Source organism: Daktulosphaira vitifoliae, unplaced genomic scaffold, assembly GCF_025091365.1.
Source record: "Daktulosphaira vitifoliae isolate Bord-2020 unplaced genomic scaffold, ASM2509136v1 Scaffold_1, whole genome shotgun sequence".
NCBI classification, from domain to species: domain Eukaryota; kingdom Metazoa; phylum Arthropoda; class Insecta; order Hemiptera; family Phylloxeridae; genus Daktulosphaira; species Daktulosphaira vitifoliae.
This window is the reverse complement of record NW_026099572.1, coordinates 21,403,344-21,415,971: the sequence shown is the minus strand read 5'-3', so window position 1 is coordinate 21,415,971 and position 12,628 is coordinate 21,403,344. Positions and strand designations below refer to the sequence as shown.

Sequence of the window (12,628 nt, the reverse complement as noted above, 5' to 3'; positions counted from 1 at the left end):
TTTTACGACTTTGGTATATTATGCAAATCAGAATTATGAAACGGTAAATGACATATACTTCAAGTGTTAAATAAACAAATATGTCATACCAAACGAAAAAGTACGCCATTCAAACGGCCGGGTTAATACATAATTATTATTGTGATAAACGTTAGTATTTGGTTATTATTAATCTGGAAAGTCTTTGGGAAAGTCATAAACTTCACGTGTATAATCCTTTCATTCTTTACACACACAGACAAGCTGACGGGAGTAGTATTAATCGAGGCCGCCGTTATTGTACACACAGTGATGGGTAGGTATTTATTTATTTTTTGGTTTTCCAAGCGCGTTTCTCTGTTGACCGCCCGGTATCGTGTTAATAACCATTAAAATGTTAATAATAATCGTAATAATAATAAAGGCGAACAGTCCGCGGCGGCGGCGGCGGCTTGTCTCTCTATAGTATTATACACACACACACACACACTTGTAGCCTGTTGTGCGTATTCCAATGTTGTGTGTGTGTGTGTGTATACAATATAATAATATGTGGGAATACGGTAGGTAGGTGTTGTGCGCCTGTGGGCTACGACCGGTTTATACATACACGTTAATATACGCTTATGTATGTATTTTTTTCCTATATATATATAATAGTAATAATATAAATCAACCGGTTTTTACGGGCCTATCCGCAAGAGCGTTTTGTTTGTGTGCGCGCCCGGCAAATTTGGTGTGAAGCAAAGGACGCCGCTCGTAAGATAATGTGGAACGGATTTGGTATTAACAAAAAAATAACGCGTTTTAGTGTATAAAACATAATTTACGAGATGAAAAATAATAATCTAATACCGAGTGGAAAAGAATCGCCGCCATTTCCCCTTTAATCTATTTTAAACATCGATCTCACCGATAGAGCTGTGCGTTTAGTGATAATATGATGAATTACGCAAGTTTCCCGGAGCATTGAAACATCATAATACATTTTTGAATTATACCACTCCGACTATCTTATAGTTTCTTACGTTACCGCTCTGCATAGCATTTTGTTACACCGGAGATCGTCAATTAGTTGTCTTTCGTAGATTATACGATTGTTGATTATTGGGGTGGTCCTCGTGAATTAAAGACCGTAGTGTACGACCGTAAGAAAAGGATTCACGATAAACATTAACAGTAGATGTTTGATTAGGATCGGAAGTGACATTAATTGGATAATTATGTTCTTTCCATAACGACGAGCGAGCTGACAAGTCGGGGTAATTGATGAATGATCAAGCGTCTATTGTCGAAGGTGATACGATGACTTAATGGTGTGGTGTAACGAGACAAGGGATTACTCTAACGGAAGGCAACATTTTGGGCTTCCTTTTTTATTATTACGTTTCATTGCTTACGACGTTTTATCTTTTTTTCATACGTAATTGTTGCTCGTCCTAAAATCTTACATAAAAGTCATTTTCGTGTTATGCGGTCAACTGCCTGCAGGCTCTATTAGAATTACATTTCATTTGTTTGTTAAAAATTTAACGATACTTATCAATTATCTACTTTCGTACTGCTTATATCGATCAGAATTTCATACAGAGTGGATTGGAATTTACCGAAGAAATTATATTAATAAATAGGTATAATATCCAGGAAAAAGAAGTTAATTCAATATTTGGTAGTTTTGTAACGACAGCGGGAGATGAAATATTTTTGGATGTACATTTGTGTTTATTTGATTTTACTCGAGAGTTTTCAGTATAGGAAATAACGACGTTGTTTTGGTCGTTTCGAGGGGAGAGTACGCAGTACATAGCTAATGACCGTGGGGTGTTATATGAACATAATGGGTGGCCAGTACATCGAGAAATATTTAACTCGGCTAATACAGTCGAGATGGAGTTTTGTATGTGTTAACACGTTGGTGATAGAGGACAAGTTGATGATAATGGTGTTCGCGTACAATAGGGTGCAATCGATCGGTGACTGTGTGTTTTTATGAGATTCCAGACGATTGACATTGTATGTGAATTAATACAAACTACAAACGAAATTATGCATTGTTATGACATATATATGTACAAACACACGGCCGATTTATCCCACGGCGTGAATACAAATGAGAATGTGCCTTATCGTGCGCAACGCGTTTAATAAAGTGTACATGTTCGTACTTCATCATATAATATTAATATCACGGTATGAATAAATGATGCTGTACACAAATATTTATTCATTATGTTTGAGTTACGACGCGGACACAATGTATGTAAACTACAATAGGAGGTGTAACGCACATGAATGTCTCATAATCACTGTATGTTTAATATGTAAACACGAATAAACGTTTAAGTCGATTGTAACTTAACGCCAAGTACACCAATTGTGTCATGCACTCCGATCTGATTTTCAGACATTTCGGGTGGTTTTAATATTACAACAGTAAGTCTCTAGTATGAAAACCGAGTGCAATTTAAACCAATAATCAGTTAATTAGATGTTTTAGATCAAATACGATTAGTGAGAATTCAACTCGATTAACGTGAAAATGCAGTGTAAAGTTTTAGAATTTTTTTATGCGAGTGGTGGTGACCCTATTTTGAAGTCAAAATGATGGTCGGAATAAGCCCGCAGGGTGCACAACATTATAATACGATTTATATTTTATTATTCTTGTTTATTTATGTTTTAGTGACCCTTAGTAGGTAGAGGTTCGGTTATATACACACAACCGCGTAGGCGATTAAACCCGTGTACGCCCGTTTTGTTGGGTATTTATTTACTTTTTAATTTATTTTTTTTTAAACAAGTTACATGAAACGCGGCCACGGAGAAAACCAACAACGGTAATTTAAATACGTCGTTCTGTGGCCCGCGGCCGTCAGACCCGAGAAGCCAATACTGCAAGTACTACGATATGCGGGTACTCGGCCGACAACGGGTGTAATTAGATGACAATTTACTAAGTCTCGGGGTCCGTGTAAAACGATTTCCAAGATTTTAAATAGAAAAAACTGAGTTGTCCGGCTTTGCCACCCGGAGCACTGGCATGCAATCCGTAGACGAGCTCCTCACGGATTCACGCTACCGGGTCGTGTACCGCGCGTTTGTTTGAGTGTGTGTGTGTGTGTGTGTTTATAAACACCTGGTTACCGATTATTATTATTGTTCGGGCAGAAAACTCTTGGACGCTCCGGAGAGACCCGTTCGCATCACGTCCGTCGTGTCGGCTCGCGCACCCTAATTACTGGGCACCGGCTAATTGCCCCACACCTGGACTGGGTCCTCCTTCTCCATCACCTTCTTCTGTGTAATATATAATTCGGCCTCTCGCTCCCCTCATCCGCCGGCCGTCTCCCGTGTTTGTTGATCGCTAATGGTTTGTCGGCGGAGGCGAACCAAAAACAAAAAAACAAAACGTGTATACATGTACACACACGTTGGACGTAATCGCGCCGCGCGGCAACCGATACACATGCATAGTTATAATTTGTATACAATACTGCAGGTACATATTATACGCGTTATAAAATTAAAATAATAATATTAAATATAGTTATACCAGTGTGTGCGGCTTTACAGGCTGTTTAGTTTCTCCACGCGTTCCTCCCGCCCGCATTATACTTGGTTATTTTCATTTTTCCATACTCGAAAAATCTTCCTTTTCTATCTACTCGCTCTTTATTATTATTATTTTACGTTAAAAATAATACCTTCCAATGATTTCGTTGCAGTCGTGATCTCGTACGTTGCAGATTGACTGAAGTAATTCTACACGTATGCCGTATTGATAACGAACCGTGTCACACCGAAGTCGAAACAAACGTCTAAACATGCACATTCTAAAAACGACAAAAAATGTTCACGTAAAGTTGTTCACAATTTTCGTTGTAATGCAAACGTGATTAAGGATAACCGGACACACAATAGCGTTTATTTCAATTTGTGACGACTTGATACGAGTGCACATTTTTTATACGCGAGTTTATCCGAAACCGAAAAACAAAATAAACATTGTTTTTACTTGACGTGGTCGATTCGGCAAGAAAGGAGCTCAGATGACACACGTCTTGATACGACTATTTCGGTTTGATAAAATTGGTAAACAATAAATGTACACCGCACACACCGAACGATTGTCAAAGCGTTGAAAATCAAATTTTTTAAACAAACAGTTCAACGACCGTATCCTTTATTCGGCACGTTATTTGTTTGACAAATCGGTCGGCGGCGTACTAGTGTTTGAGTGTCCATGTTCGGAAAATGATTAAGCACTTGATTGATGTCCTCGTGTGTACATTGTGTGACTTTGTATACATTTATAACAAAACTAATTTGTATAAATAGCGGAGATTATCCATAGTCATACGTCAAGACGTGTAAACAAGATGAAAACATGTCATAATTACAATTTCTTATACCTGCGAGTTTATAATGACCAAATGTAACGCCCGTGAAAGAGTGAAATATGATGGAGTTTTCATTTCAAAATTCATCATAACTTTTTGTGTGTGTGTAATATACTTATGATATAATTAGTACGGCTAATAGACATTTGCATGTACAGTACATTCACTTAATAATTTACAGTGGTTTTAAATTGGCTTTATTTGATATTGATGAGATGATGTACATGCTAAGACTAGCTTGTTTTGTATTATCCCTTTGTTTGAATACATTACAATTAAGCCTGATTCATAATCTTAGCTATTATAATTATTCAAAATTAGATAAATATTAACAAAGCTATTCAATAATAAAAAATATGTCCATCATTAATTATATTTATTGAAGAAATCAGTGTGCTGTTAAATACTAGGTATCATATCTCAAATTAAAACCAATAATGCTTTTACAACCAAATTTATTTCACAATTTATTCATTTGATATATAATTCATTATTTAGAGGAACGGCTATTTGTTTTAATTTGGACGTTATTATTTCTATGGATTTTCCTCGACTATTACTAAAATTTTTATCAGTTCTTGTTGATTAATAAGCTCTAAGCTTTCTTCAAAGTATAAATTACTATTTATACTACGGTAGGTAGTCAAAATGTAACAACTAACCTCAGCAGTAAGTAGTTGTTATACACCCGAGGCAAGTTTTTATAATATACTATTTTCTAGTAAAGTATTCTAAAAACTTATTTTTGTTATAAAATATTATGGTAAAAAAAATTATGTCATTGTACGCAAATTTATTATTTCCCTTAAAAAATTTCTTAGCTCCGAAATTTTCATGTTTATTAACATTGTCTCTAGGATTTTGTAATTTTCCCATCCGAATGAAATAAATTGTGCAAATTTGATTAAATTTGAAAAATATAATTTCATTTCTATGCACAATAAATATATTGTAGTAACTTGTCCTCAGGTAAAACTGTACAAAAAACCCACACAGAATTTTTTTCGTTCCTCCCTTATATTTTTAGTCCCGAAGAATAAAAAGGAAAATGTGATAAATTTTGATACTGATATTAATAAATAATAAAAATGTATTTTTAGAATGTAAAAATAATAAAATACAAGAATTAACATGAGAGTTATAATTGTTTTTAATGAGATTATTTCTAATTTTCCAAATATGTTACTTTATTTCTAATGAATTTTCAATGCATTGTTGGTTAGTAAAACTATTCCAGTTGACCTAAATTTTTTAATAAAATTTAACAATGTTAAATCAACATTAATTAATTAATCAGATAAAATCATAAATATACTATGGCTGTTATAAAAAAATGTTCATTTTTTTATGTATCTTACTAATTACATTGTACAAAATTCTGCTAATGATATACAATTAGCAGTTTCCTTTAGGAAGACAGTAGGGAATCCAAAAGGGTCATAGTAGTTATGACCCCCATTTCAAATAGGTGCAATATCAAAATTTATTTGCTAGTTTAAAAAAACTTGTTCTTTAAAATTAGGTTAATACCTACCTAGAAGATAAGAAAAAATATAGAGGGGAAAAATGTAATAGTCTGTAATTATGTATTTAACATTAACTTGTCGATTTACTGATAATAAATAAATTACAAATTATTTTAAGAATCTTATCATTCTGACTAGTTGTGATTTTATTGATGATTTTTCTTAAGTTTTTTTTTTATATATAGTAATTAGATTGATTATTTCTTGAAACTTTTGAATATATGCTCCATTAAAAGTTATCATTTCATTTGAGAGGAAATATTCTGTGCCTGTTGTCTTCATTTCACCATATTCAACTTTATAAATCATTACTAGTATTACAGTTAAGTAGCCGAAAGGTTTGAAAGATTACCAACTAAGTATTCAAAATCACTTAATGAATTAAAAAATAATTTTATAACGTCAACTTTAGCTTTCCGAAAAAATTTATCTTTGAAACTAACGTAATAAACCTCTTTCCCTTGAGCTTTTTTATATATTAAAAATAAAAAATACTAAAAACATAACTATTAATTGGAAAGATCAATTGCATATTGAAAATATTGAGTTGTGAATCATTTCATTATTTATACAACGTAAAAGAAAATATTGGTATTTTTCATTTTTTTAAATCGATTATAAGTTTGAACAAATACTAATGATTAATACTAGTCTCACGATATATCATTGAACGGTATTACAGTCTGCGATAAAAAATTAATTTCAAGTTTTTTTTATGAAAGTTATGAGGTATAAATTAAATATATTAACTACTAGAAATAGTGTTTTGTGCATCTTTTCAGAGTGTGACACGGTAAAATCAAGATTCGAATGAGATTCCTATTAAAATGTCATTCTCTTTAATTTTGTTTTCACACCAGCATTAAATTAATTCGATGAATAGAATGAATGAATAATAAACGACAATTGTTATTAATTATTGAATTTACCTACTTATGATTTTATTAATATGTTTGGAAAACAAATATCTTTTTCTTGGATTGGTATCAAATAGTTTTATCGGTCGTCGATTTATTATTTAAATGCGAGGTCACATTATAATTTATTTTACAATTTAATATAAAATGTAATATATGAAACCGTATACATTATTTGCGATGTCGGTATTATTTCAAAAAAGAAACTCAACTCCTCAGGAACCCCCAGGGGGTTCTCAAATAGCCACAGCAGACGTTTCATACTAATATTGGTATATTATGTATATAAAGAAAAACAAATTTGAATGCTATTAAAATGTTTTAGACTATATATCCTTGTAAAAATAACAATCTGTTACTACGTTGAAAGACGTATTATTTATATTAACACTTACAGTTGTTGTATCATGATTGAATATATTTGATTATGTAGGATATTTTTGGTAAATATGCAGTGCAAGATTAAGAAAGATGTGTTTTTTTATGCATAATATAGGAGGACGCGGATAAATACTTGATTTTTTTTTGTCAAAAAAAGTTGTTCTTTGCGAAATAAAAAAATAATTTACTGAAAATTTTGTCTAGCTACACAATAAGTTACAACGTATCCCTTGATATTTGATGTTTAAGACAGTGTTGATTGGTTTATTTACTGGTTAATCCGGGTTTGTGTATGAGTAAAGAGTAGTTGCAGTAAAAAAACAGGTATTTAATTTGTTAAGGGTATAGTAACCACGTATAATATTTTACTTATTAATTATTTAACTAAATCTGAACGACACACTTCTATTCGACATTAGTTTAACGAACCTCAAAAGGAAAGACAGTAAAGTGTAAACTGAAACTCTTCTTATTATTTTTTTTAAAAGACAAATCATAATATTAATCATAATAAATTACCTTTTAAAATCAATGAATAATACAAGTTGTCCTTTAAACTGTAAAGGTGGTTGTCTTATATACATTTTCATTTAGGAGATATTTCTAGAGTTTCAACGTACATTTATTAATTATACTTTATAAATTGTTTTTGAACTTAAATCCAATGATTTTATAAAAATATAAACATTAAAATAACAATTCGTGAATTATTTTATGAAGTACATTTTATTTATTTTTGATTATTTTATCATAATAACTGACCATACATTATTATTTCTCAATTTACAATTATTAAATTATTTAAAGTTAAGACAAATCTGTACTTATTGTATTGTTAGAACAGATATTAACATTTTTCTGTAACAGACAATAGTTTAAATAGAGTAACACTAAGATTGAAAATCGTTTTATCACTAATAATTGTAATAACAACGATTCCCGAGATCAACTATTCTTAATTACTTACATAGAAATCATTGACTTTGAAATTATTATACTTTGCCCTTCTGCTTCGGTGTTCACATCAATCATCAGTGATTAACGTATAACGAATTACACGTTGAGTACTCGACCGTTACTCTTATTTTAAGTAATTACGTTCATTGTTTAATGACTGGTGAATGGATATAAAGTAATATAAAGGTTAAATAATTAATAAACTCTAATAAGACAATATATTGCTGATGGCAGTGTATTACGATATAAAAATCTAAATATGTAATCATGTTTTTTTAACTTCAATGTTTAATTGCTACAAATTCAATATTGACGCTGTATATAACGTAAACAATTAATAATAATTTATTAAAATAAAATAATTATTAAATGGTACAGCTAAAACTTGATATTTCTAATCTCAACGGTCGTGGACTCGTGAACAATAAATCGTATAGAATAATTAAAGCTTGAGCTTTATTGTAATTAATTGCTTACGTTCGAACGATTACAACATGTCTTTATAGTGTAAAAATTTTAGATGAATCAATGAAAAACAAATCTTGTTTATGATATAGTTTGCTGAAAATACAAAATGTCCAATAAAAGAAACTCCGCTTAATGTATTTTAAGGCTTCGCGTGCAAAGTTAACAATTGAAAAATGTATTCATATTTAAAAGTTACCAATGCTGACAATTTATTCTTTTAATTTGAAAAATAAAATATTTATTACAATTTGTCGTTGATCATATTACGTAGTTTAAAACAACTTTTTACAATCACAATAAATAACATTTGTCATTATTTTCTACTCGATTGACATTTATAAAACAATATTTTAAAATTTTTTCTACGATTTTAAAATGAGTTTTTTATTTTATTTGTGAACACATAATTATTAGGTCAAAAGAGAAAAAATAATTAAAATGTCGAATTACTTGTTAATCTATGTTTTTTTTATTATAATTAACTATAGAGTTATTAGTCAAGAATGGCCAAATATCACCTGAACATTTTCAAATAATGAATATTATATCAATTTCTTTCAACAAGATTATACTATTATTTTTTTTTTTTAATTAAGTGAATTGCTTTTACAAAACTAAAATCCTATAATCTTAAACAGGTTTTTTTTTAATGACCAAGTCATTATGAAAATTATTTATTTTCACTATTTTGAAAATATATTGTGCCCTTCTTGCAATTTTGCCCCAGTTGTGACTTATGCTGCTTCGTATCAGAATAATTAAGCTGGTAAATACTTCTGAGAACTGTCCAACATCCGAATTGTAACACAAAGAATACCCCTTTTTTTTACAAGCATGGTTCTAAAAAAACATTAAGGTTCGTAACGACGGTCTTTCGTTTCATTGGCACATTTAATTTGCCGAAAGTGTTTTCTGTGAGTAAACGATTTGTAACAAGGACCTAAAAAGAGGATCAAAGGTGATCCGACACAATTCTTCAACCTAAACAAAAGGTGACAGCCGACGGTCGCTGGCGGCAGTGGTTGCTACGGTGCTGCAGACCACTATGTACACCCTTCTTCTTCTTCTTCTTCTTCGTCATCATCATCTATAATGGAATGCCGTAGCGTCAAGCTGTCTGGCCAAATGTGTGTTATCCCAACACTCTCATATATTCCTGTGCGTCCTTATATAAAATAAGAAAAAACTAAATGGAATATTATTATTATACCTACACGTCCTAAGTAAATTACGACCACCACATGTGTATGCGATAAACGTTTGCCCATTACGGCGAAGATGACTTCGACGACCATCGTGATGTAAAGAAGAAGACATGTTATTGTTATTACTTATTGCTATTCGAATTGTTGTTGTCGTTAACAGCAACGATAGAAACTCATTACGGCCACGTCTTCGGTAAATAATAATACCGCCGCCGCCGCCGATAATAGCTTTTTCATGAGAAATGGGTTTTGTAAAATTTTTTTATAGTATTTTGACAGTATAAAAAAAACAATCCCGTGGAAGACGGCCGCCCGACCGTTGTTTCTCGAGAGATTATTCAAATCATGAATGTCAGGAGCAAAAATTATTTCTCTTTTCAATTTTACCGTCTACCGTTTGACTTGCTATTCTTCGTTTTTGTCGCTAAGAACCATTGTCATTATTTTTTACCATTAAAATTAGATAATATTTTACTTGTAAAGTTGGCCGTCGTAATATTATAACTCGTGTAAAAGCTTAATTCTATTGTGTTACAACAGCCACTTCAATATTACGTGTATACATTATGTATTTTGTCGAAAATTAATACTTATTTATAAATTTAACGGGCTCAGCCCTTTTTACAATATCAGGTTATTTAACAATTTCATAAAATAATATCAGTATAAATATAATTCAATAGAATATTTGAAATAATATATGAAAAAAAAAAATTACCGTTTCAAAGTACAAAATAAGAAAAAGGAAGTGGTCAACAGGATAACATATGTGGGTCCATATTGGCACTATTTAAAATTTTTCTAAACTAATTTGGACGAAGAAAGGAATATGGGAACGAGAATTTCTCGTTAATATAGAACATATTAATTAATATATAGAATTTAGAAAATAAATATTACAAAAATGTATTTTAATTGGCTCAATGATCATGAATTTAGCCAATTAAAATGTCGCGCCTATTAACTACCGTCTATACTAAAAGTATTACGTGTGCGCATGCCAATTGCAAATAAATATGATTGTGTTTATCGATGTACATCCTTTATGTGAACTATTTCATGCAAGTGTCATGAGGTCATGTAAATGCCGTGCTCGTGTTACATTTAACCAATTAGAATTTAGGATTTATTAAAAATCAGCGATCTAGTGTGATATTAATTTATGCGCAAAAGAAAATAATAACATGAACATTCGAAATAATTGCTTAATTGACCAGATTAAACGATGAATTAATAAGTAATATTTAATACCGAAGCAATCCGGTTTTCTACGGATGACCTCGTCACAATCATCGTAGTCCAGTTTCACAAGGATATAAAAAAATCATATAATCCAAGTATGAGTTACAGATGCCATTTGAATGGTTGCGTTAATATGAGATGGCGTATATTTGATTATGTATATGACATCTTTCGAGTTAAACGCAGTACTAATCTCTCGTTTGTAAAATAGTCTTATTAGTTTATTACAATTTACAACGTTGATTCCAATGGAATGTACGAGATGTGAGTTTTATGTTCAAAACGTTCACCGCATACATTGATAAGTCTAAAATAACACAAATATATACCCTCTTGAATTTCTCTATGAACACATAAAGTAATAAATTAATTATCTATATGTGTGTTCCGTTGTCAGTTTCAATAAAATCCCTTTAAAAATAAGTTTTATCCGCGAGCCTATAATTAAAAATTCAAACTATAATGTTAAAAAATGTATTTGTCGAGAAATTCCATTGCGACCATTGTTTAAAGTACGAGTTTGGCTACTTGCTTACAGCTAAATTAATAGTGTTGTTTTTTTTAAATTTGTTTCAGGCCTGGAAACTATGATAAGTCCTTTTAATTTTCCGGAAAGAAGACGAGACGAAGCGTAAAATCTGCGAAGCTTTTTCAAATCGAATAATTTAAATGTACATGATTTATGTGAAAGTGTCGCATGGCACAACTTCTCGTACATCATAGATAATTGATTGTATTATTTGTTTTGATTATGTATACTAAAATGATTAGCAGAAATAATGTATCCGAGACGAATGTTGTAATTTATGTATGTTTATTTATATCATATTTGTATAATATGTGTTAATAATTATGATCAGCATACTGATGTTTGAATAAAATTATTATTTATTATGTAAAAATAAAATAGATAAGTTGAAATAAAAAATGTAATTTGAAGTTGAATTTTATTCGCCGATGATGGTTTTTTTTGTTTCTTCCAAAATGTAGGTATACAAATTAATTACTGTCATTAAAATATAAACCTAGAATTAGTTATAGAGCAATAGGTATAATTAATAATTAATATAATTCACGAGTAAAAAAGCGATATACGTGACATGTGTTTAATAAGCTAAAGCAGAAGTAAAAAGACTATAGTTAATTGATGAATTTTATCAAAATTATTTAAATTAATGTTTTTATAATATTGCGTATCATTAACAATGTGTTTTAGCATTTATTATTGTCTGATAATCTATTATATTTAATTAAAATAAAGAAAGATAAATATTCAAATAATAATTGGGGTTTATGAGTAATTTTAATTTGTCCCATTTAATTATTTTAAAATATATTTTACATAAATTACACAGAGAAATCAAAATAAAAGGCGAGTAAAATGTAACTATAGAGCACAGTAACTGCTTTTATGTATAAAAAAACGGGGTTAGTTAAATTCATCAATGACAAAATGTATTAATGATAATGAACACTATAACTGTATAAATTGAATGAATTGAATATACTAAATACCTTTTTAATAATTGCTTAAATAGTTTACATTAAAAACG

At 30.5% G+C, this 12,628-nt stretch overlaps 1 protein-coding gene across 2 annotated transcripts in view; it reads left to right on the top strand.

Annotated features, from left to right (window-relative positions):
* LOC126894329 (forkhead box protein B1-like) overlaps positions 1–12,020 on the top strand; it is a 28,832-nt gene extending 16,812 nt beyond the window's left edge. For both annotated transcript variants that reach the window (XM_050665261.1, XM_050665262.1), the window contains exon 3: positions 11,652–12,020. In XM_050665261.1, coding sequence (XP_050521218.1) covers positions 11,652–11,710 — 59 coding nt within the window. In that variant the 3' untranslated portion in view covers positions 11,711–12,020. The remainder of the gene's footprint in view (positions 1–11,651) is intronic.
* Positions 12,021–12,628: the final 608 nt, after the last annotated feature.